This window comes from Drosophila willistoni (assembly GCF_018902025.1).
Source record: "Drosophila willistoni isolate 14030-0811.24 chromosome 2R unlocalized genomic scaffold, UCI_dwil_1.1 Seg167, whole genome shotgun sequence".
Lineage (NCBI taxonomy): Eukaryota > Metazoa > Arthropoda > Insecta > Diptera > Drosophilidae > Drosophila > Drosophila willistoni.
In genome coordinates this window covers 12,406,380-12,431,208 of record NW_025814050.1, presented here as the reverse complement: position 1 = coordinate 12,431,208, position 24,829 = coordinate 12,406,380, and the positions used below count along the sequence as shown (strand labels likewise).

General features: G+C 36.0%; 6 protein-coding genes across 6 annotated transcripts; 4 read left to right on the top strand and 2 right to left on the bottom strand.

Moving 5' to 3' along the window:
• Positions 1-50: 50 nt before the first annotated feature.
• On the bottom strand, positions 51-1,796 carry LOC6641892 (endonuclease G, mitochondrial). Its single transcript, XM_002064803.3, has 3 exons — positions 1,782-1,796; positions 898-1,071; positions 51-838 (listed from the first exon to the last, which is right to left on the bottom strand). Exons 1-3 carry the CDS (start codon positions 1,794-1,796, stop codon positions 95-97), a joined length of 933 nt encoding a protein of 310 aa, XP_002064839.2. The 3' UTR covers positions 51-94.
• A 3,203-nt stretch (positions 1,797-4,999) lies between these two features.
• LOC6641891 (phospholipase A1) lies at positions 5,000-7,608 on the top strand. The gene is made up of 3 exons (XM_002064802.3): positions 5,000-5,212; positions 5,295-5,574; positions 6,724-7,608. The coding sequence occupies exons 1-3, from the start codon at positions 5,146-5,148 to the stop codon at positions 7,526-7,528; spliced, it is 1,152 nt and encodes a 383-aa protein (XP_002064838.2). The 5' UTR covers positions 5,000-5,145; the 3' UTR covers positions 7,529-7,608.
• Positions 7,609-8,007: 399 nt separating this feature from the next.
• Positions 8,008-9,260, top strand: LOC6641890 (endonuclease G, mitochondrial). Its single transcript, XM_002064801.3, has 2 exons — positions 8,008-8,275; positions 8,329-9,260. Exons 1-2 carry the CDS (start codon positions 8,102-8,104, stop codon positions 9,121-9,123), a joined length of 969 nt encoding a protein of 322 aa, XP_002064837.1. The 5' UTR covers positions 8,008-8,101; the 3' UTR covers positions 9,124-9,260.
• Positions 9,248-10,341, top strand: LOC6641889 (endonuclease G, mitochondrial). Its single transcript, XM_002064800.4, has 2 exons — positions 9,248-9,420; positions 9,475-10,341. The coding sequence occupies exons 1-2, from the start codon at positions 9,250-9,252 to the stop codon at positions 10,309-10,311; spliced, it is 1,008 nt and encodes a 335-aa protein (XP_002064836.2). The 5' UTR covers positions 9,248-9,249; the 3' UTR covers positions 10,312-10,341.
• Positions 10,342-10,519: 178 nt separating this feature from the next.
• On the top strand, positions 10,520-15,286 carry LOC6641888 (protein transport protein Sec24C). The gene is made up of 6 exons (XM_002064799.4): positions 10,520-11,134; positions 11,427-12,371; positions 12,439-13,005; positions 13,075-13,942; positions 14,005-14,795; positions 14,862-15,286. Exons 1-6 carry the CDS (start codon positions 10,865-10,867, stop codon positions 15,000-15,002), a joined length of 3,582 nt encoding a protein of 1,193 aa, XP_002064835.1. The 5' UTR covers positions 10,520-10,864; the 3' UTR covers positions 15,003-15,286.
• A 1,679-nt stretch (positions 15,287-16,965) lies between these two features.
• Positions 16,966-24,739, bottom strand: LOC6642011 (Golgi phosphoprotein 3 homolog sauron). Its single transcript, XM_002064798.4, has 5 exons — positions 23,932-24,739; positions 19,199-19,326; positions 19,017-19,135; positions 18,770-18,945; positions 16,966-17,741 (listed from the first exon to the last, which is right to left on the bottom strand). Exons 1-5 carry the CDS (start codon positions 24,148-24,150, stop codon positions 17,493-17,495), a joined length of 891 nt encoding a protein of 296 aa, XP_002064834.1. The 5' UTR covers positions 24,151-24,739; the 3' UTR covers positions 16,966-17,492.
• Between the last annotated feature and the right edge of the window lie 90 nt (positions 24,740-24,829).

Below are 24,829 nucleotides of genomic sequence, written 5' to 3'. Positions count from 1 at the left end.
GAGTATTAAAAATTCTTTTGCCCATCTACAACACTTGTTTTTTCTTACAATTTATTACAATTTTTATTTTCAATTTCAATTTTTATATTTACTACTAAACCTCCACAATCTGTGCTGAATTTTGATTCGTTTCCATTGCCGTCTGATTGTCAATAAAATGACGATCAAGACCTTCAAAAAATTTCAAACCTGTTGCATTTTCAATATCACGTACATCGCTCAACAACGATTTCAATTGAACTGAATCGTTTATGGGTGCATTGGGTATGACATAAGCTTCAGCATATGGAGTTAATTTATCACCATGTTTCGGATCAATCACAAGGATTTTAAAGAAATGCGTGGGAACGGCAACCATTGTATTATCCTCAGGCTGAAATTGCAAATACCAATCGTTGGTCTTTAGCTCGCAGGGCATATAAATCGAACCGGTGTACACATAAACAGTGCCATGCCGATGGCTCATTTCCTCGACATAGACAAGCAAACGATGCCAAATGCTCAAATTGAAACCTCGACTAACAAATGACTTGATATTTGACATGAAGAAGACACGCGAAGCCTCCGATTGACCCGTAAAATGAGCTGGTGATGAATTTGAACTCATGGCCAATGCTTGACTATTCCTAGTACTTAAATCATGCTCCACACGCTCGCACATCCATTGTATGGCCGAATTGCGTCGATCGAATGCGGTGACAAAATCAAATTCTTCATTTAGGGTGATGTCGTTCATGCTGGGAAAACCATATTTCATAATGCCTCCGAATTTGTGTTTCTCCTCCTCATCGTCTTCGTCAGGATCCTCCATATCAGGACTGGCATTAAACAGACTTAACTAAAAACAAAGAGAAGCTCTTAAGTAAAAGAAAACGATTTTTTTATGGAAAGGACTACCAATGCGTAAAGCTTGCGACGTATGAAATAGGCATGGGGATTTCTTTGCTCCAAACGTTTAATATTTCGCATTACATCCTGATGCTGATAATAGGCACCCAAGGCGAAAAATGATCCAGCGGTAACGGCAAATATAGTTAATATACTCTTCAGTGGCATATCTACATGGAAACACTAAATCTTTAAATAATTACTATACTTAAAAAAAAAAATACGAAAAATCATAAAGTTTTTAAATGAAAAATTTTATTATAATGAAAATTGCTAAAAACATCACAAATTTGTATGACAGATTTGGAAGTGAAATGTTTTTAGATAAATAATCAGGTTTACAGAATGTCTAAAACGGGATACAACTTTAATCAATCGAAATATAAATGTCCTTTTGAGGTGACAAAAGGACAGAACACATTATTTTTCTTTAGTCAAATATGTATAAATATAAAGATTACTTTAATTGAAATCTAGAATTAATATTTTTCTGAAATGCAAATAATTGTAGTAGTTGGATAGATCACACGATCCAAGTCCTGCAAAAGAATGTCATGAGACAAATTACTGAACAGGGACCTTCATTTGATCCTAGTAGATGGTGACTTTCTTCTCGATAACGTTCAACTGAGATCTTAGCTTAATCAAAAGAGGATATCGAATAAAAATAAGAGTATCGAAAGTGAATAAATTTCTGAATTATCTGCAATTTCTTAAGTCTGTTATCTTTTTGACAGACCTAATATATCCGAATAAAATTTAGTTTCTTAGCAACATCTTTAAGTAAACCTATTTTACAGACCTGGCTTGGTATCTTTTTAAGTCAAGTAGGTAAATATTGTCTTTCAAGTCTTGTTAGCTTAGGTCAAACCCTAACTTCCTGGCTGGCGTACAGTAAACTTTTTCATGTCGAAATTCAAAATGTACAGTCAACACTTGGTTACACTTGCCAACTGCATTAACTCAATAGAAAAAGTTCAAGTCACCAAAAGAGAAACACAGAAAAACCAACAAGTACAAAAGCCTCCAGGACAATGCTGGCTTCCAAACCACCCACAGCCTTTCTCGTGTCCCCTCTCTTCGCTCGGCTACCATAATAAGCGTATCAAAACTGCAACGGCTGACTAAACCAAAAATGGCGTCAAGATTTATAAGCCAAATCTCGTTGCACTTTGTTATGCTGGATTGTGGACTTATAGTTTTTCGCTTACGGTTCGGCAAGTTTTCTAGATTTGTGATCCGACCTAAAGGGTTCTTTTGCTGTGGCCAAAAACAAAAATAAAAACAATATATTTACCTCAAGAGCATTGAAGGCTGACGGTTTAATTTTTGGGTTAATATGGAATCAGGACTCTACTTAAATATAAGAACTAAAAAAAGTTTTTGGAACTTAGAACTTATTTTTTAAAAGAACTAAAATAAAGCCCAAGAAAGAGCATCTACATAAGTATCTATGTTTTTCGTAACTTTTTGTTTTATGACCACTTCCGCTTCTTGTTCAAAACATAATTTATAGTAAAATGCTTTAATGACAAATGACTTTACTCTTACCTTCACAAATTTAGTTTCCTACTAAGGCGGAAAACTGAGAAAAACTTTTCACTCCAAAAATGCAGTAAATTTAAACTTTAAAACTCAACTTTCTTTAAGATTCTGTACGTACTCAAAATGGATATACAAATAAGTGGCCGCGGGCCAAGGCATTTGCCAATTAATTTCTAACGTCTAATTGGTGGTTTGCCCAACTTGATTGCTTCTAAACCGACATCATGCTCTCTGGGTTTTGTATATTGATAGATGCCCAAGGGCATCCTTCCTAACCCCGCCTGCACAGTTTTGTCACCTGGCACTGAGTTCATTGCATTAGCTTTGCCTTGGCTTGAAGCCTTCAAGGGGTACATTTTTGTGGATTTTCTAATCAGCCTGGTTCACCGAAATTTGCATAATTGAAACGTTGCCACGTTGCTCAAACTCAGCCTTAGTCTAACTCACTCTACAGCCAAGGATCAGGTGTGTATGTGGGTGTGTGAGGGTCCTTGGCACCTCTTAGCAGGCAATTGACTTGCTAAGTGACTGAAAAATTTGTCGCTTCATTTGCTTTCTGGATTAATAAATTATGTGCTCTCTTTCTTTTAGGCCCAGGCTGGCATAATTAAGCAAGCTTCAAATGTGATTAGGACCAGGCAATTAGCTGATAACAAACGGATATAAAATGCCTTTCCAAAAAAAGGGTTTCCAGCATTTTTCCCTCATTTAAATGACAGCTATTAAAATTTTTGTCCATTAAGTTGGCAATAATATGTTATTGAAGAGTTTGCCAAGTTATATCAAGATTATCAAAATTTAAAAATTTAAAACCTAAGCCAAACAAATCATTTTGTTATATATAAATATATATTCTACATATTCGTGTGTGTAGGTTTTAAAATTCTTAAGATTTTTTAAAGCTGTGTTTTTCACTTTCTTAAAATGAAACTTTAGCAGTCTCAAGAAAACCAGAGCAGAGCATTTGCTTTCTAACAATTTGGTCAAATTTAAATGTTATTCTATCCTTATCTTTTATCTTTGTTTCTAGATGTAGAAAGCTATTGGGATTCCCGATTTGTCTATAAATTTTCACACACAATTTTTCTAAGGGATCATTGATTAAAAATAAATATAATATTTTTCAAACTAATTTGTCGCGAATATCCCGAAAATGGTGTTTAAGAAAAGTAAACAGATTTTACCATGGATCTCCTCGACTTGATGTTATTGCCGACACGTCTTCATTTATTTCTGTTGGTTTTGAAGTTTTATGATTGAAAATATATTATTTTAACATCACATGACTGTGTCTTAAATAATACTTAAAACCATATTTCTCTTAATCTTGGGTATACCAGATAATACGGGTTTCAATGTCAACTTCTGAATTTTGAGTCTGTTTTAAACGTTCTCGCATATGCCTATATAATGGTTACAGACCTAAACGGCTTAAAATCCCATACTTTTTTTAGATTACCTAATAATACATACATATATGCCGATATATGCGATAGAGTGAATGAAACTGATTCGTCTAGTCAGGGAGGGATTTTCAAATTTGAAGTGTAGAACCGTTAACCCGAGTTTGTTCACCCTTCATTTTCTATTTTGAATAAAAGCAAACTTCGACTTTAGCAAAATTGATGAATCCTCGCTTTGATCATTAAATTTATAGGTCGAACTCTAGTTAATTATTCAATTATATCAAACTTAACACTAGCTATTCCATTCTTCATTATAGGATTCACTATAGGGATTTGAACCAATTACCATATGTTGTAGTTGTTGTATAGTTCTGACTCCGACAAATGTGCCTCATGCACTCACTTAAAGCCTAATTACGAAGTTTTATACCAATATCTCAATAGGAGACAGACTAGTTTGTATATAAACAGACATAAGGACAAAGAAACACTGATTAATATATCCTCTGAAGAGAGTATAAAAATTATAAAAACTAAGAGTTAAATAGTTAAATTATATCAGTTGGTATTCACGGCCGGGCTTAAGATAGGTAAGCTTCTCCTCAGGCTCAGGGGATCATATAGTTTTTGGGAGAAACAGACCAAGATATTTTTTTTTAGGAATATATAAAGTCTGGTTTAAAAGGACTTATTTTTTTGCCTTTAGCCTAGTGTTGATTGCGATTCCCTGTTAAAAAATATTTCTTTGTTAGGAGCCCCTCGGCAGCATCTCCGCTTGCGATCCCCTTAAACTCCGGCCCTGATAGCCCACCCAAAAACTTATGGGGGCTTAAATGGAAAAGTCTCTGAGAGCTTGTGAATACCGTCACCATTGAATTTAGATTTATTAACTATTTGAACAACGACTCTCCCATATCAATAATTGCCGTTAAACTAATTAACATAGAAGCCGCCGCTCTCGGCAAAATTTCGTTTTTTGATTATCGCGATCAGAACAACAGAGAAAGAGAGAGAGAGAAAAAATGAGGAAAGGCGAGAGAATGAGATTGGAAACCAGAGTGTGGGAGAGAGAGTACGAGTACTGTGTGTAGATATGACATCGCCAATATTCACATTTCAGCTGACTCCCCGAATCTCTTTTTTTTAGTTGTGCACACACCAGCGAACAGTACGGAGCAAGAGCCAGACGTGCAGATCGTTCATAGATCGCGCGAAGTAGCTCCGAAGGGCAACGTACGCACGGTCGAGTTTTCAAGTTTAACCTGATCAATTCTAAAAAACTACTTCAGAAGTTTTGAGCTAGAGAATGTTAACTAAAATGGGAATCGTTGCGATGGGCTTGACTCTAATTGTCCTCATCTTGGTGGTAGTGAGTGAGTCTATAATAGCTACTAAGCCATTACTTAAATTACTTATACAAATATAAATACATTTATGTATGTACATATTAATTAGCTGCTTCGCCTACGAACACAACTACAGATCAAATTTTGGCAAATGAAACAACGACAGAAATGCAGCAATGTCAGCATCCTCTGACTAGACCAAAAGGTCTATTGGATTATACATTTTGGAAGAAATTCTTCAAGCATTGGAATCCCTTCACAAGCAAGACACGAGTTAAAATGCAATTTTATCTCTTCAAACGGGATTTCCCGGATTGCGGTAAAGAACTATTAATCGGCGATGATGAACTATTAGCTAAGTCTAATTTCGATGCACGTCATCCGACTAGGTAAGTGAGCCTGAGGGGCTGATCAAGGTGATCACTATAGATAATGTTGTGTAGGGAAATCATTTGTAAATTTTGTTTCTACATATTAACACGGCATGACATAATTCAAATTCAACTTTCAACAAGCTCAAGTTTTCCTCATTTATTAACGTATTTAATAGCTTTATATGAAACATGAGATTCAATTTTTTAAAACTGACTTCTCACATGTTGCAATATTCGTGGCTATGGGAATACCAATTTTAAAAGTTGTAATTTATCATAAAGACAATAAAGCAGATTTTATAATAAATTAATAACGAACAAATTTCTAGGAATCAACAAATATATTCTTTCGCGTTCAAATTATAAACCATTTAGTCAATATATCACCTCAGATATATTTCAATTATGAATTATTGTCCATGTAAATGGTAAAAGAATTACTTGGCTTTCCCATATCGTATACGAAAAGACTCAGTTCTTATACAATATAGAAATGAAACCTGGTTTTATTTCAAAAGGTTCTGGTAACGAGAACAAGACTGATGGTTTAGATATAGCCCAATATTTAAAAAATATTTCAAAACTTTCTTCTTTGATTTTTCTAAAATAAATTCTTGAAAATCAAGATTAAAAATTAGTTAATTAGTTAGTCTTCACATTGGCATAGCCCTTTAAGGAAGTTCATTACTCAAAAACAAAAAGAAAGAAACTATTCCCAAAAAAGTTGTTCAGCTTTTTAAGATTGACATTGCTATAAGCCTTAAAATGCAACATAATTTAACTATTCATAGCTAAAAATAGCAACAACCACAAAATTAACAAGACCCATTTAGCATTATTTATTTCATATATTTACTTAAAGTCAAACATAAATTTGATAAGCTGTCATTATTTTTGAAGCCAATACTAAAATAGCCAGAATGTAGTCACAGATGAAAACCAAAAACTGGTTTTTATTGTTCATTTCATTTTGTTGTATCAGCATTTCTCATTTTGCTTTCATTTCAATTTTTCAACTTTTTGTCTGCCCTCTTATCAATGAGTCAGTGCACGAACTCTACCTGTTTTGTTGATGCTTTTAAATAAAGTTATACTAATTGCTCTAACTAGTCCATTTCCATTTAGAATGATATATGTATATTAATTTGCTATTTGACATTGCAGAATTATCGTCCATGGATGGATGAGTCAAGCTCATGGATCATTGAATCGGGATGTTAAGAATGCATATCTCAGTTTAACACATGGCGAAAATCCCTTGTATCCCGACTTCAATGTGATTGTTTGCGATTGGAGTATGATTTCATCGAATGTAAATTATTTTGGTGTCGCTGATATGATTGAGGACTTGGGCTTCCTGCTGGCGGAGTTTGTGCGTCATTTGCATATGCGAGCGGATTTACATTACGATGATGTTTACGTGATTGGACACTCGCTCGGCGCTCAGATAGCCGGCAGTGCGGGCAAACAGATCAAACCGTATCGCTTTAATACAATCTTTGCTTTGGATCCGGCCGGACCAAAGTTTCGGGAACAAAGCGATGATTATCGCATAGACGCAAGTGATGCCCACTATGTGGAATCAATACAGACAAGTGTAACATTCGGTTTCGAGCAACCGGTTGGCCATGCCACTTTCTATCCAAACTATGGAAAAAATCAAAAGAAATGCTATGTATATGGTTGCTCGCATAAGCGAGCTCATCATTATTTTGCCGAGAGTATTACAAGTCCAAAGGGATTCTGGGGAATACGTTGTGAGCGTTTACCCGATCAAGTTTGGGTTCTCTTGGACAATGAGGGAGAATTTCGCATGGGTGGCGAACCATCATTGCCCAAGAATGGTACTTTCTATGTGAAAACCAATTCGGAGCCACCATATGCAATGGGACATCGTACAAATGTCGATGTGTTTCAAAGAAGAGAAGTTAAAGTGGACATGAACGAGGAGACCGATAAATCTGTATAAATATGTCACATATCAAGAGATTAAGAATTTCAGCATTATTGTAAATAAATTATGTAAAATGTTTATAAAACAAAACAAAACAAGCTTTCTCCTTGTTATAAATGCTTTTAGTTATTACAGTAAGTGATTTTATCTTACAATATTTACACCAATATTTCTTATAAATATGCATCGGCTCATCAAATTTTATAAAAATCACATGAAAAATGGCCAAGTTTTGCCTATATAAGTTTTGCCTATATAAGTTTTTTATCACTAGAACCTAAAAGGCAGAGTTGGCCGTTAACGACGTTAAAGCGCTTCTTAACTTGCAAAAGTGAGCGAAATAGCCTATAAATTTAATATGGTTTGTGAAATTAATTGCTAAATTTTAAATATTTAGTTGTTTCACTGAGTGCATGGTATACCAAATTCGGAGCGACAATATAAATACTTCATGTATTTGTTTGATTAAATTCATATTCTACTCCATTTTTTTATTTTTTTGTTCTGTTGTAGTAAACCGGAATAATAAAATTGTAATTTTATTTAGAAACTATGTAAGATTTTGGATACGAAAACCAGCTGTGTACAATGAAGCTTCGTTGGCATCTATTGGGTCTGGGCATTCTACTCGGCCTCGGCACAGCTGGATTTTCATTTGCAGCTGGCATATACTATCAACATGAGCATGCCACCCAGAGATTACAACAATTAATACAACAAAATCCCTATGCCTACTACATAAGATCAAAAATCTACAAAGTGGTAAGTTAGTTATTTTTTTATCCAACTATATTAAAATACAAAGATTTCCCTAGTTTGCCTTCTTCAAAACTCCGGATGATGAGGAGAATGCTAATCATCGCTTGGGTAGAATTATGAAATACGGATTTCCCGGACTAGATGACATACGACTCTATAGTGACTTTGTCCTCTCCTACGATCGACGCAATCGTGTGGCTCATTGGGTTTGCGAGCATTTGCAAAAGAAAGATCTATCGACAACGACACATGTGGGTCGAGCACATGCCAGTTTCCAACCAGATTTGAGTGTACCATCGAATTTTCGTTCAAGTCTGGCGGATTATCGACGATCTGGATTCAATCGTGGTCACTTAGCAGCAGCTGGAAATCATCATAGCCATCAGACTCATTGCAATGAGACATTCTATCTGACCAATATAGCTCCACAGATAGGCAAGGGTTTCAATAGCGGTGCTTGGAATAATTTGGAAATTTATGTTCGAGATCTAACATTGCGATATGGATCGGTTTATGTCTGCACAGGACCATTGTATAAGCCCAAGCAGAGATGTGATGGCAAATTGAGTGTGGAGTATGAGATGATCGGACCTAATTTAGTGGCTGTTCCCACACACTTTTTTAAAGTCATTATGGTCGAATCAAAAGTGCCATTAGGAAAACCCTATATGGAGGGTTATGTACTTCCAAACGCTACAATACCTGATAATTTGCCACTAAGATCCTTTCTTTGTGATATACGAGAAATTGAACACTATGCAGGACTGAAATTCTTCGATGGTCTGAGAAGAAGCGCAATCTTCGGTAGTAATTATCCAAGCGAATCGCAAGTTTTTCGAGATTTCGGTTGACATTTCAGTAGGTCAGCCGTATCGTTTCAGAAAAACATATTGACAATTTGTAAAAAAAAAGTTTGAAATATTTTGTATTATGCAAAAGCGAAAATCCCAAATAGAAAGCTAAATTAAAAGTTAAGTATGTCATTCAATGAATCTCGAGCCCAAAATTGTGCCTTATATGCTCTAGCCGGACTGACAGGTTTCGTATGTGGAGCCTATTTCCAGCAAGAGGCATCTATCAGGCATTTATTTGGTGCCATTAAAAGGGATCCGCATATCTACAATTTTCGACATAAACTTTATCCGATGGTGAGTGATAAATCTGATGGTTGTTTCGATTGTTAATTATTACAATACTTACAGTTTTCCACATTTCCGACTGATCATGAAAATCGTTTGTGGAAGCAACCGAATAGCCTGTCAGACAAGATCCGCGAGTGTTTGGTTTCACCCCTCTTTGATATGTTTAGCGCCTTGTTTATGATGAAGACTGAAACTCCGAACACCATTGACCTACTGGATCTTGTTAAATATGGACTTCCCAGCTCAGAGAATCTATACGTCCACAAGGACTATATTGTTTCACAAAATTTTGCCCTGAATAGTCCGAATTGGGTATGTGAACATTTGCGAGGAAATTATAAAAAATTAAGTTCAGACGATGATGGTGACGAGACACTCCATCTACGATTCAATGATGTGTATGTTTTGAGTTGTGCTTCAACTAGAATATGTAAGGCTTTCAAGCGAAAAATCTGGCATGATCTAGAGCAATATGTGTCCACATTGACAGAACAATATGGCTCTGTCTATGCTTATACGGGCCCTGTTTATACACCATCGTGTCGGGATCACGAATGGTCTATGGAATATGAGGTCCTCGATTGGAGACCTTACCCAGTGCCATCGCATTATTTTAAAGTACTGATCATAGAGTCACAAGTCGAAGGCTGCGGTCCCTATATGGAATGTTATATGATTGAGAATAGCAATAAATTATTCGGCAATCTGAGCAGTTGTTTAGCGCAAATCGAAGAAATTGAACGATTTACAGGCCTGCGTTTTAACAAGGGATTGCGTCCAACGGTCGTATATTCAGATGATACTTGCACAAAAGACGCTGAGCAATCGTCAGGAATCTTTAAAGAATTATCCGAACCCTTGATGCATGCAATATCGAGAAGAGGAATTTTCTTTTAATATACATACTAATTTTTTTAATAAATCAAATAAATCTCTAAACGCTGTATGGGTTTTTAATTTAATTTCAAAATCCCGCCATCGACACCCACACAGCTGGTTTTGCAATCAGTTATCGTGGTGCAGTGTTGCTAAACGCTAGGCAGCACAAAGCGATAACGATAAACTTTACGTGGCAAACTGTCAAATCGCTAAGCAAAACGAAAACTAAAAGAAAAATCGAATTAGGGAACTGACGTGGAAGTTCGTTTTTGCTTGGGGTTTGTTGGGCTTTATTTTAGTTTTAAACTGCATTTCTTGTGCCTTTAGCAAGGAAAAGTTTAATTAATACGTTTGCCAGCGGTCATTGAGATATTCAGTTAATTGAAATTAAGCCCATAGAAGGCCGAAAAATAGTGAAATTCTCCACCGTGTTGTGTGTGGAACTTTGAGCTGAAGCTGGGAAAAACGGTCTTGCCTTGTCGTCGTGTTTGGTGTTTTTGTTGTTGTTGTGATTAGTGTGAAAGTTGTTTGAGCTTTTCTTTTTTTGTTACAAGGAGCGCATACAATAATAATGAATCCGAACGTTTATGGGCCTCCGCCTACCCAATACCAACAACAACAGCCGCAGCAGCAGTTGCCGCCGTCATCACAACAACAGCAATATGCAGCAGCTCCACCGCCGCCTCTGGGTGCAGGAGGGCCGGGGCCAGCAACGGGTTGGCCACCTCAACAACCGCAACAACAACAACAGCCGCAACAGTATGGAGCACCACCACCACCAGCCACATCGTCGGCTCCAATTCCTCAGCAAACTTACCTCAATGGCAACTATCAACAGCAGGTAAAGAAATTTTCGTCTAATTAGACTTTCTGTCATCACCAAAAGAGAGAGCAGCTGATAATAGTTAATGTTGTGTTATCAAATTGATGCCCGCCAAAATCCCTATGAATCCCTTTGATCCCCCATAACTTGATAAGCCTTTCAACATTCATTCACAAGTCAAGAAAGAACTAAATAGGTCAGTTCGTATGTTTACCCCATGTTTAATGTTGGATGCTGAGCGCCATTCGTTTAGTAGATAAGAATAAGTAATTAAAATTGATCTCTCTGTCTCTCTCATTTCGTCTTGTAGCTGGCCACGTCAATGAGCGGTTTGAGTGTGGGTGGAGGAGGAGGAGTGGGAGGTCATCCATTGAAGCCCGCACAGCAACCAGGAGTATTTCCACCGGGTGGCTTACCACCTACTAGCCAAGGAGCGCCATTGCCGCCGGCGGCTTTTAACAATAATAATGCATTTCCTGGGGCACCACCTACCGCTGCTGCTCCTCCAGTTGGACCACAGCCAGGACTACCACCCACATCTGGAGGCTATGCGAATGGACAAACAATTGGTGCACCATTTCCACCCACATCGTCAGCAGCTGTCCAGCAGCCACCAACACGCACTCTGACGCCTCAAAGTGTGCCCAGTGGGGTTAATCAGATGAGTGTGAATAGCGCCAATTTGGCGGGTTTACCGCATATGCCTCCTGCAAAGTCGGCCGTGCCATCAGGACTAGGAGCAGGGCCACCAACATCGTTTGCGCCACCAACATCATCAGCAGCGCCACCAAGTGTCACAGGAGCACAGATGCCTCCTCCCGCATTTGGTGTGCCTAACTCTAGACCGGGCCAACCTCTTCTGCCACCCGGAGCAGCTCCGCCGCCCACCTTCACGCAACCTGGGCTGCCACCACAACCTCAGCCAGGAGCTCCTTTTGGAGCCAACCAACAACCTGGTTTTCCAGGAAGCTATCCAGGTCAGGCTCCGACTGCTTACACTGGGGCACCACCGCCATTGCCAGGACAACAGCCGGCTGTGCCACCACAATTTGGAGCTCCTCAACCGGGTTACCCGCCACAGCCGGGTCAGCCACCGGCGCCAGGATATCCACCGCAGCCAGGCCAACAGCCTCAGGCGCCAGGCTACCCGCCACAACCGGGTTATCCACCACAGCCGGGACAACAGCCTGGAGGATTTCCACCACAGCCACAACCGGGTGGCTATCCGGGGCAGCAAGGCCGACCTGGCTTTAATGTAAGTTTGATATTCTATGCCAATGCGTCATTATTTCTTTCAATATTTCTTTTCCAACATTTTGCAGCAACCTCCAATGCCTGGAGGCATGTACCAACAGCAACAGCAACGTCGTCTCGATCCCGATCAAATGCCAAATCCCATACAAGTGATGATTGAGAATCAACGTTTGGCCGGTGGTCCTTTTGTGACCAATCAGCCTGGCCTTCTGCCGCCATTGGTCACCACGAAATTCGTAGTTCACGATCAGGGCAACTCATCGCCACGTTTTCTACGTTCCTCGCTCTATTGCATACCCAATACGGGGGATCTATTAAAGACCACAGCTCTTCCACTGACTCTGAACATTTCCCCATATGCCCGGGTAAACGAGGGCGAATTGGAGCCACCAATTGTTAATTTTGGTGACATGGGACCAATCCGTTGTAATCGCTGCAAAGCCTACATGTCCCCCAATATGCAATTTGTGGATGCTGGCAGAAGATTCCAGTGTCTCATGTGCAAAGTGACTACCGAGGTGCATCCCGATTACTATCAGCATTTGGATCATACTGGCCAAAGAGTGGATAAACACGAACGACCTGAACTACTCTTGGGAACATATGAATTTTTGGCTACAAAAGACTATTGTCGGGTGGGTAAAATGAGTTCAATATCCACTGAGTAGTGAAATTTAATCAAATCAAAATCATTTTCTTTTTAGAATAATTCGCCACCCGAAGTGCCCGCCTTTATTTTTGTCATCGATGTCTCTTACAACACGGTCAAGTCTGGTCTGGTGCATTTACTTTGCTCGCAAATTAAGAACATACTCAAGAATCTGCCCATTGATCAGGGTCAGGATAAATCAAAAGTTCGCGTCGGTTTCATTACCTATAATAGCACCGTCCATTTCTTTAACATTAAGAGCAATTTGGCCCAACCTCAAATGATGGTTGTGGGCGATGTTCAGGAAATGTTTATGCCTCTGCTGGATGGTTTCCTTTGTCATCCTGAAGAATCGGCAGCTGTCATTGATGCACTGATGGAGGAAATACCGCGTATGTTTGTGGACACCAAGGAGACGGAAACGATTCTCTATCCGGCTATACAGGCTGGTCTGGAGGCCTTGAAAGCATCAAATGCATCGGGCAAATTGCTGGTCTTTAATTCGACATTGCCTATCGCAGAGGCTCCTGGCAAACTAAAGAATCGCGATGATCGTAAATTGCTGGGCACAGATAAAGAAAAGACTGTCCTAACACCCCAGACGACTGTGTACAATCAACTTGGCCAGGAGTGTGTCCAACAGGGTTGCTCTGTGGATTTGTTTTTGTTTAATAATGCTTACATCGATATTGCAACAATTGGCCAAGTGTCGCGTCTAACTGGCGGTGAAGTGTACAAGTATACTTATTTCCAAGCAGAGCTTGATGGCAAACGTCTGATTGAGGATATTATTAAGAATGTTTCGCGTCCCATTGCTTTTGATGCCGTAATGAGAGTAAGAACCTCAGCGGGCATTAGGCCAACAGAATTCTTTGGACACTTCTATATGTCAAATACCACAGACGTGGAATTGGCTAGTATTGGTAAGTTATATATACGCCTGATTCAGCATGTTCTTTGTTTCATGTACTCTCTCCTTCAACAGATGCCACTAAATCGGTGAGCATTGAGATCAAACACGATGATAAATTACCCCCGGAGGAGAATGTCTATATTCAAGTGGCTTTGCTCTATACCTCATGCAGTGGCCAGCGACGTCTGCGGGTTCTTAATCTGGCATTGCGTGTAACGACCATTATAGCGGATGTGTTCAAGAGTTGCGATCTGGATGCCATGATGCTGTTCTTTGCCAAACAGGCCTGCTTCAAGCTAATGGAGCATTCACCCAAACAGGTTAAGGATAATTTGATACATCGTTCGGCACAGATTTTGGCCTGTTATCGCAAACACTGCACATCTCCGACATCGGCTGGTCAGCTTATACTGCCCGAATGCCTCAAATTGTTGCCACTGTACGCTTCGTGTCTTCTCAAGAATGATGCCATTTCGGGCGGTTCAGACATGACCCTAGATGATCGCTCTTATGTCATTCAATTCGTTCTATCCATGGACCTGAATATGTCAGTCAACTATTTCTATCCAAGATTCATTCCGATACATACGGTAGAACCAGAGGAGACAGAGCTACCAACACCAGTAAGATGTTCCCATGAGAAAATTACCGAGGATGGCGCATACATACTTGAGAATGGTGTGCATTTGTTTATCTGGCTGGGTCAATCTCTATCGCCAAACATTGTTCAGGCATTATTTGGAGTTCAAAGTACACAGCAGGTGAATGCTGAACGATTTGCCATTACGGCAGATACACCATTGGCTCGTCGTATCAACGACATACTGAACAAGATTATGAATGAGCGTACGCGATACATGAGAGTAAGTCTTATTCGGTGGTTAATGTTCCTTTTGATTTGAACTAATTTATTTATTTCTTTGTCGCAGGTCACCTGTGTTCGTCAGAACGATAAATTGGAAAGCGTTTTCCGGCATTTCCTTATTGAGGATCGCGGTACAGATGGTTCAGCCAGCTATGTGGATTTCCTATGTCACATGCACAAGGAAATCAAAGATCTTTTAAGTTAGCACGTAGGCAGCTGCACATACAAGTTACCATCAGCCTCAAGCGGTGCCTACGAAGAGCAGCGCTGGGCTAATAGCTACTCTCAGAATCGGGCACGTATGCGTCGCATGGCTGCCATGCGCTCCAATCGCCTGGGGAAATGATGGTTTAATCTGAACGAAGAGAACTTTCATTTATATATTTACAGAGAAGCATACATAAACATATAAATAATTTGCTATCATTTTTCAAGCGTATCAAATCTTCCATTAATTTTATTAAAAAAAAAAACAAAAAAAAATTTTTCTTTATTTTGCATTATCTTTGATTTTCAATATTTATATATACATACGTACATATATATATGTTCTAGAACTCTAATGAAAATGGGAAAATTGTAAAAAGAAACCAAGCAAATCCAATGGCAATTTAGATAAAATTTTAGTTTCACATTCAGATTCCAAATCAAAGTAATTTTAAAACTATAAATTAGAAATATGTTTGAAATTTTCCTATAGTTGCAAACAATTTTCAACAATATACATACTTATAACAATTATTTTTGTGCGTTGCGCCCTGCTTTTCTATTTTATTTTTTGTGTAATTCAAATGATTATTATAATATATTATATATAACATAAATGTTTCGTGTGAGAATTATTCTACTTCTATGGTATATTGCCCCTGTCCCTATCCAACTACCCTACTATATAGAATATAAAAAAAACCAAACAAAACTGTGCAAAACAACAAAAAAAAAAATAAATTGAACATGAAAGTGAAAATAAAAATCTATGAAAAATATTAAAAATATATTTATTCATTGCATATATGTAAAAACGTATTACTTGGGTTCAACATATGAAAAGTTGTCAATTTCAATCCATAATTTTGGCGGCATAGTCTGGAATATCATAAACAACATGTGACACATTTGGTATTTTTTATTTATTTTTAGTTTTTATGCCTAAAACATATGTCTTTTACCATTCTCTAGGAAAACTGCGGAAATTATGAAAAGCTGGCAGTTCCATAACCAGAACATCTAAATATATTGTTGAAGATGTTATAAAGAATATTAAAAAAACAGCAGACCTTTTGTCCAAATGTACTTAGTTTTTTTCATCTTTTCGCATTCTTCTTTATATGTTTAGTCTGAAATCTTACAAAACCTTCGATCTTGAGTTTCTTTCATGGCTCAGAGATGTAGTAAATCAATCAGTAGCATAATGTATATATATATATATGTATTTGTATAATGTATTTATATTTTATTAGGCCTTTAAATATCTAAGAATTAATATTATTTGACGTGCACATTTTACATTTACATAAATTTTTTTTTTCTCATTTGACTCTTCTTAAGCATTTAGAAAAAGGTTTCTTTTAATTCTTATATTTTTTGTTTTTCTTCATTTCAATGTTCCCGAAATTTAATAACAATTTTATTTTTTAAAAACACATTGCCTAAGTTTTTGAATGTTGTTTATTGATTTTATTTTTTTTCTGTCTGTGTTGGGTGCGGGTCGTGTGTATGTGTGTGTTCGTGTGTTTTTATGTGTATATTGTTGAGGTGTTGTGTGTGCCAAAGAATTAACTGATTTACAGGGGATCACAATAATATTACTGATAAATTGGAATATATAGTTTATAATCAGAGTTTAGGATATTTGACATAAATCATATTGCACTCAATACACAGACTTTAATCAGAGTTTTTATCATTTATGCTTAGATTTTTCGTTTTTTTTTTTCTCTCTTTTCTGTTAACTCTTACAATTAATTTATGGTTTATAATTACAAAAAAACAATTAGGGACACAGTCGGCCCCGCTTGTTGTACACATACGGTTAAACGATTATTCTTTTCTCTTTTGTTTTATTTTTAAAGAATTTTACTGAATAGTCAAATACTCTCGATTTCGGTTTCTGTTTTGTTTTGTATCTCTCGAACACAACTTAGATTGGTTAAAAAATTCAACTATTAGCTAGCACTTTGTTTTTTTTTTTTTTATTATATGAATAAACTTGCAAAATCAATAAGAAATGTTAAAACAATATAGAGATGTTGTTGTTGTTGGAGTTGTTCTTATTATAGCTAAAATTTTGATAGTTTGACAGGATTTGCAGCTATACACAAACATATATGTATATATATATAAGTAGCTATATGTTTTATGGCTGCTTTTGCTACATGCTTAAGACAAATTATTTGGAAACTGAAGGAAATAATATGTATAATTTATATATATAATTTTGTTTTTGTTTTTAGGAGGAGAGGAGAGGGGATATCTGATTATTAAAGCCCAATTCGGTTCACTCACAGCAAATAAAAAGTAAATTTTTTTTATCCCTCAGTTTGGGTTTATTCCTTTTTTTTCTCTGTATGTATATCTGTTTGTGTGTATGTGAGTGAAGGAGTGTACTTTGTGTAGGTATGTGTGTGTGTGTATATGTGCTGTTAAGAGGAGCAGTTGAAGGTGTCATCATTATCATCGACATCAACATCATCATCTATTTTGTAAACGCCATAAATACAGCCCAAAGTATCTCATTAGCATTCGGCTTGGCCGCCTCCGTTTCAAAATCGAGATCGAGCAACTCTCTGACACGTTTCATGGCCACCTCATAGTCATCATCGTTAAGCGGCGCAAAGGCATTCTCAATGACATCACTGGCATGCGCCAAAAATATAAGTGCCAGCATTCGTTTGTCCATTCGTTGTGGATCATTCACCCACTTGGATAAAACGGAATCTTGTATCTGCAATAGATTCAGTTGATTAGCTTTATTTTTGAAGAATTTCAATCAAAATTAATATAAGATTGCTAAGCTTTCAACCGATTTGTAACAATCAATCAATCGTTTGTTAGGTGTTTACCTTAATCACTGATCAATTTGCCCTTATCAACTTAAAGTGCAAACTTAGCAGCCTAAACAAGTAACAAATAATATTCCTAAAGGCATCTTATTGGTTGACAAAAATTTGTTTTCCTCTTTTTCTTCAGCTTAAATTATACTTTGAAGTATTAAGATTATAATCCGAAAAGGTTTTTTTTTTTGAAATTTTAAATACTTCGTCTTTTGAACCAAACTTTCAACTTCAAACGCGTTTATCTTAAAAGTTTTTTTTCGAACTGGGGACAAAAATATAAGCCTGAATTCTAAACCGATTTTGATGAAACAATGTACAATCGACGCAGATTTGCCATCATATCGGTCCGGGGCACATTTAGAGTTTTGTGATTTTTTTACATTAAACTACACAACAAATAGCCCAAAATTATTTTTCATTTTTAAACTTACGCGATTTTGTCACAAACAAATCACGAAGGCTGAGAAATTTTTAAACAGCAATCGTAGTTGAAATGGTTCTTCAAATTTTAATTACTACTTTCCTTCTTAAAATTCTAATTTTTTTTAAAAAAGGGCCAGAAAAAAGCAATGAAGATCAATCTGGGAGTTCTAAAATCAAGCTTATCGATTTTAAATATTTTAAATTGCAATCAGAAATCTTTAAAATGTTTACACTAAGCGTTTGATGATGAAATCAAAATGCTATGCAGAGATTGTCTATGAGAAGTCAACAATTTTACAGGTTCGATAGACATGGAAATTAGTTCAATACAAATTATATAAAGATTTATCTCTTTTTCTCTCAACTCAAATTTAGTTTCTTTAAAGTCTGAGATTCTCCGAGTTGGTGATTCTGTTAAAGATCATTTATTCGTATGATTAACAGCTTCGTTTAGGCCAATATGAATCGTTTACCAATCGTCTTTTTCAATTACCTTTTTAACCAATCGACATTTGACAACATTATCGCTTAATGGATGTGTCGTCATATCAAAGAGCAAGAAATTTTGCTTTTCCGTTGTGAGTACGCCTTTCTCTACCAAATTTTTGGCCAAGCGTTCACGTACATTTTTTAGCTGATAGCGTAATTTTAATGGATTCCAAGTTTCGCCTGATTATAAAAGAAAAAAAATAAATATTAATCATTTAGTAAAAAAAAATTAAAGTGTGTATTCAATGTACCACTCAAATATTCAATCCAACTTTGAACCGTCTCTGGTGGATCTGTTTCCTTAATGTGTTTTAATGCCTCATCCAATAGAACATCGCCAGTTTGCTGATCCGATTTCAATATTAATTTTCTGGAACAAAAAAACTCATTAGTCTTAAAAGTCATGAATCATAAAGTGAGAGAAAAAACCAACCTGGTACATAAACCGCGTCGTCGCATGCCCGATTTTTCAATCATAACACGACCACGGATACCCAATTCAATGAGAATGCAGCCACGCAAACCACTTGATATGCAATCATTCCAAAAAGATGTGTAGCCCTGCAACAATAAAACAATTATAAATATTACCACAACAAAAACAAAACCAATTAAGTTGTAAACAAAATTGTATGAACTTAAATGTATATGTAGCTATGTGGAATTGCCAATTCTCTGTAGCTTTATATGGCAAAGATATAGCTGACCATAAATATATTTAAATTAACCATTATTAAAATACAACTCAATAATAAGACCAACAAAAAGTCTATTGAAGTTTTTGTACCCTGTAAAAAGAATATTTTGTTTAATTTTAAGGCCCTAAACTGTTAAAATTTAGAAAAATGTACAGATCTGACTGGAAGGGGAAAAGGGTTTTGAAGTTATCTTCTACCCCGAACGCGTTTCAATTTCATTTCATGGTAGACTTCACTTTTCACAAATTTTTAATATGATTGAGTATGTCATAAAATCATTTAAAAAATCACGGATCGTATTATTTTTTTGTTCCATCGCAATCAAATAAATGGGGTGTCACTAATTACCACGTATTCTGTCACATATTTTACTCGAATGACACAAAAGATAGCTCTATCTCGGGTAATTTGAACGAAACTCAGAAAAAAATATTCCTAAAAAGTAGAAGATTGGATCAATCTATTTATATATTCAACCGGTTCAAACCACTATACAAATCATATACCTAAAATAGCTAAGATCGGTAAGAAACAATGATAAATTTTAACAATCTCGTTATGTTGTTATCGGTCCAATTATATCTGGCTAATTGTACATGTTCCAAACGAATAAATCATATGTTTAATTTTAAACATCGTGTTCATCTGAAATCGCTTCACCAAATCAGATACACTAAAGAAATATACAAAACGAAACAAAAACATAAAACAAAAAAAGTCATAAAGAATCATATGTCAAGTATTTCTTAAAACCATTCACACTGTGTGAAAAACATTTAACAATAAAACAACGGCACGATGTCAAGTTGCCAACGCCGAGCAAAAAGTAAAAACCATTTCCAATCCCAAAAAACATGGGGGTCATTACAATAAGTATTTTTTAAAGATCAGTTGTCGCCTCCTCTATACATATATAGGTATATGAAAATAAAATCAGTTCATATATTGAATTCAACGAATGAAGATTGGGTTTTTTAGTTGTGGTATGAAATTCCATATTCATCATATACATACCTTCCATAGGAATTGCACTTAAAGTCAGATACAGTCAATTTTATCAATAACTTTTTTTTCAAGCAAAAGTTATTAAATTTTATGTAGTCAGTGCCAAATATTTTCAACATCGTTGAACTATGTAATATATCTAACCCAAGAACGATTGACCTGACCTTCTGGTTATTATCCATTAACAAGCCCAAAGAAAATGCCTAAACTCAAAAGACAACTAGGCTCACATAATAAAAGTCTTGTCACTTATACAATATAAAGTTCATAGGGAGACATCCATTAAGTCTACTAGAGACTACTTTAATTTCTCGTCCACAGACAATAAAATCTGGATGTCAGAGTTCTTTTAAATTTGTATAGATCAAATTTGATCCCTTTTTGTCGGCATAAGCCTTCGATCTGTCTATTAGATATAGTCTGCCCAATCTATGTATGACACTTTCTGTAAATTGTATAATCTATTTTTTCGACCACCATTTAAGAACGTTCCTTAACGAGTTTTCTTCAGTGTAGCCTTTTAGTTAATGTTACAAAACATTGGTTTTTTTCTTCATTTTTTTTTTTTTGTTTGAGGTCTAGGGCATAAGATATTTTTAAATTTAACACTGTCCCAAATTTAATATATTGTTGCCATGTAGAGAGAAAACTCTGACTCGCAATTTGTTCAGCTGTTTTATCTTGAAACAGTTGAATCAATTTGTGGTAGATGAAAAACATTTCATTAACAGAACAAAATGTATATACTCTCTTCTTAAATGGTATATTTAAAATTGTTTTACTATATTCCTAAATGAACTCTATGTATAATCAGTATTTCAAGGCTACAAACAAACAAAAATGTTGTGCACTAAGGCTGAAAATATAAGTTATGACGTTTTTTGTTTGACTTTTGAGAAATATATAACACTTAAGAATGTTTTTTAGTTAGGAAAACAACAACATAAAAAGTTTCAGCATATCTAAATGCAGTGCAGGGTATATGACAATCGATTTTGTTTGAAATAAAAAATTTATAATATTTAATAAAGAGATTATCATTATGACTCAGAGCCTGTTAGAGCAGGGTTATCAGTAAATTTATATAAACACCAATTTATATAGGTATATATACGGGTTTTTTTCGATATAGATAGTGACGTTTCTCATTTGATAAGAGAGCCTAGTTAGGAGAGAGCAACAAGACAGAGGCAAACAGACTGAACAACTTCCTCAAACAATTAACCAAATGAGAAAAATGTTCTATGATAAGAGCTGCCACAATGGAAGCAACAAGCAAAAACGACACGTTTCCTCTTTCCTCCTCTGAGATGTGGATGTGTGAGTGTGTTTTACTTTTAAACTGCCCCTGCGGGCGAAATAAAAGAAAAGAACAAAAAAAAAACTAAGAAAGAATAAAACGAAACAAATAGACGTGGTGCCACTCATATAAATAATACTATATGGCGATATATATGTATATTCGTCTGTACATGACGGAGAAGAATTCTGTGAGCCGCAGTAGCGATAAAGCAAACACTAAGCGAGCCGGAAAGCAAATGAACTACTCAACAACCCATATTCATCTATTTCTTCTTCTCCTCCTCTTCTTCGTCCATCCTATCATACATTATGGAACGAATTGAATTCATCTTCAAAATGGCTCAATCATTGGCACATTAAATAAATTATTATAATATACTCAAAATTGTAAAGAAGCTTTGATTCGAGCTTAAAATGTATTAGTTTTAAAAAAAAGAAATTTTAAGAGGAAAAACTTTTTCTTTTTTTTTTTTAATCAAAAGAATTATAGACAATTCTCCAACTTATAGATTAAATGACTTTTCGTACATTTCTATAAACAGTTTATATTTTTCAAAGTTAAGGTCTGATTTTCAAGTATATGAGTTTGTTGGGTTTTTCTATACTTATTTACTATATACTATATAGGGAACTTAATAGCTTTTAGGTGCTAAAATTCAGATTCATCTTTACAATGAAATTGAAAATCAGATAGATGTGTGACCTTTTGTCCATTTCTTTAAATAAATAGTTTATATTTTTTAACAGCTGCTTCTCATTGAGATCTAAACAGTGCCAGTACATTAATTTCTTTTTTTTTTAAATTACAAGACAATAATGAAAATCGTTTAAAAACTAGAATACTATAACTTTTTGGTTATCTGCCTTTATTTCAGACTGTATTTTGTCCAATTTCTAACCGTTTTAACAAGTTATAAAAAATAAATTTCGATTCGATTTTTAATAAAAATGGCGAGAATCGGATACAATTTATGTTTACGAAATTAAAATGCAGATTGAAAGCCGTCAGTAAAGATAACTGAAAAAAAAAAGATATGAGTGAAGTACTTTGCTGATCTTTGGAATTCTAATAATTAGCGTGACTAACATTTCAATTCAAATTTTTACATATTTAAGACCATAGAGAAGAGAAAAAATTGTAGAAAATCTGTTAAATTTCAGACAAGGTACAAATTCGCAAAGTTAAAAGTTTTTAAGAATTTTCTTGTTAGTCTTTAATTAAAAGAGGCCTCTCAAGGATAAAGATATGCTGGACTTGTATATAAATACCTAAAAAAATAGATATATGTATTTTAGAGAGCATATTTAAAATCGGAGGATAAGATGAGATCATATTCGTGTTCACATTGAAATCGAATGACTATTTCAAGTAGTTCCCAGAGGCAACTAAGAGGGAACTAAAGGGTATATGTTTGTTAATCTACAATCCTTTGCATCATCACCGATGGAACTACCTTTCAGTATTGCTTCAAACTCGAGAACAACAGTTTTATAACTAGGACTTCATTAAGCCACCAACTAGACTGGGAACTAAAGGGTAGCGGGGCATTTGCCCTAGGCCTCTAAGATTATTCCTTGAGTTTAGTAATATTTAAAAATTTAAATTGGGTGAAAAAGAAGGAGTTAATTGGACAGTGTCCCAACTAATGTTGATCCCAACGGTCGTGTATCCAGTTTGCGCTAGTTTATCCATATTCCCAAATTCCTGTGCTCCCAGAGACTTCAGTTCAGTTTTTTATAATTTTTTTAGGAATATTGAAAAACAAATAACATTGGAAAGAAAATGCGTTGTATTGCTTCGAAAAGTCTTTGACAATTAACTTTGGCTCTTGATAAGCCTTGAAACCCGAGTAAGACCCCAAAACTAATGGAAACAACAAGTGTGTGTATGTGTATGTGTGCGTATGTGTACAAACAGCATGATGATAAACTCGTTCCCCGGCAGGTTAAATGTGAGAGAGCGGATCGCTCAAAAGAGATGATTCAGTAGGTTGTGGCACTTGGCCATTGCACAACAATAACAGCAACAACAACAACGACTGACAAAAGGTGAAGTTTGAAGACAATCAAACTAAACTTACAAAAACAAGGTGAAAAATATAAAAAACAAGATAAAAATGGAAAAATTAAATTGGGCGCAATGTCAAAACCCAAATCGCACCTCTTTATCCTTAAGGCCCAATAGTAGAACCTCTTCCATGAGAGTAAGTCGCGTCTCTTTGGAGTCACCATCATCAATGTTATCCTCTTGATCCTTATTGCCATCATGCGAATCCTGATTGTCATCGGGTGTGTTGGCGTTTAAACCAGCTGCACCACCTTCACCACCATTTTCCCGTGGTTTCACAGCGCGTCTAACCAGGCCATCCGACCGATTCATTGTGGATACCCTCTACTTGCCAAACAAAACGTCGAACGGGTAGCGGGCGGGGATGACTTTAGTGGGGATGTTGATTGTTCTATTTGTATGTGTGGCACAATTTGCTGACGGTGGCTGCTGCTTCGGGTAATTCTACTTGACTCCAGGCTGCTCCACTTGGGTAAGAGTGTGTACGTGTACGTGTGCGTGCTAGTGAGTGTGTGTGTGTTGTATGTGTTGCCGATTGTTGTTGTTTTGAATTGTTTTTCTCTTTTATTCACTTCTTACACACAGTCTTTTTTTTGTCACTTGTTCACAAATTGCAACTGCTTCACCGTCTCATGTATTCTTCTTCTTTCGCTGTGTGTTTGCTCGTCTTCTTTGCCGTTTTCGTTGTTGTTTATCTTTTTGGTTTAAAACTTTAAAATTTATCGTATTATTTTTATGAATTTGGTTAACTACGCGTACTAAATATTTAATCGCATTGTTTATGCCTTTTTGCTTTTTTGTAAATATATAAAATGCTTGCGCAAAAATAAGCTTTTTTTATTTGTGTCTTTTGTCGTCGCTTCTGTTTCTTCGACGTGACATTTTTCGTAAGCAGTGTTGAAAAACGCATGCGGTCGCTGGCCTGGGAAAACAAAACGAAAAATATTTTTCAAAAATTAATAACTATTGCATTGACTGGAAGCATACTACA

Coding starts and splice junctions, on each gene's coding strand:
- LOC6641892 (XM_002064803.3), bottom strand. Junction 839..897: donor GTCGCAAGCTTTACGCATTG/GTAGTCCTTTCC, acceptor CTTTGTTTTTAG/TTAAGTCTGTTTAATGCCAG.
- LOC6641891 (XM_002064802.3), top strand. CDS start 5,146: ATGTTAACTAAAATGGGAATCGTTGCGATGGGCTTGACTCTAATTGTC. Junction 5,213..5,294: donor CCTCATCTTGGTGGTAGTGA/GTGAGTCTATAA, acceptor CATATTAATTAG/CTGCTTCGCCTACGAACACA. Junction 5,575..6,723: donor GATGCACGTCATCCGACTAG/GTAAGTGAGCCT, acceptor TTGACATTGCAG/AATTATCGTCCATGGATGGA.
- LOC6641890 (XM_002064801.3), top strand. CDS start 8,102: ATGAAGCTTCGTTGGCATCTATTGGGTCTGGGCATTCTACTCGGCCTC. Junction 8,276..8,328: donor GATCAAAAATCTACAAAGTG/GTAAGTTAGTTA, acceptor AGATTTCCCTAG/TTTGCCTTCTTCAAAACTCC.
- LOC6641889 (XM_002064800.4), top strand. CDS start 9,250: ATGTCATTCAATGAATCTCGAGCCCAAAATTGTGCCTTATATGCTCTA. Junction 9,421..9,474: donor GACATAAACTTTATCCGATG/GTGAGTGATAAA, acceptor CAATACTTACAG/TTTTCCACATTTCCGACTGA.
- LOC6641888 (XM_002064799.4), top strand. CDS start 10,865: ATGAATCCGAACGTTTATGGGCCTCCGCCTACCCAATACCAACAACAA. Junction 11,135..11,426: donor ATGGCAACTATCAACAGCAG/GTAAAGAAATTT, acceptor TTCGTCTTGTAG/CTGGCCACGTCAATGAGCGG. Junction 13,943..14,004: donor CGTGGAATTGGCTAGTATTG/GTAAGTTATATA, acceptor CTCCTTCAACAG/ATGCCACTAAATCGGTGAGC.
- LOC6642011 (XM_002064798.4), bottom strand. CDS start 24,150: ATGAATCGGTCGGATGGCCTGGTTAGACGCGCTGTGAAACCACGGGAA. Junction 19,327..23,931: donor TGGGCCTTAAGGATAAAGAG/GTGCGATTTGGG, acceptor TTATTGTTGCAG/GGCTACACATCTTTTTGGAA. Junction 17,742..18,769: donor AATGTCGATTGGTTAAAAAG/GTAATTGAAAAA, acceptor AATCTATTGCAG/ATACAAGATTCCGTTTTATC.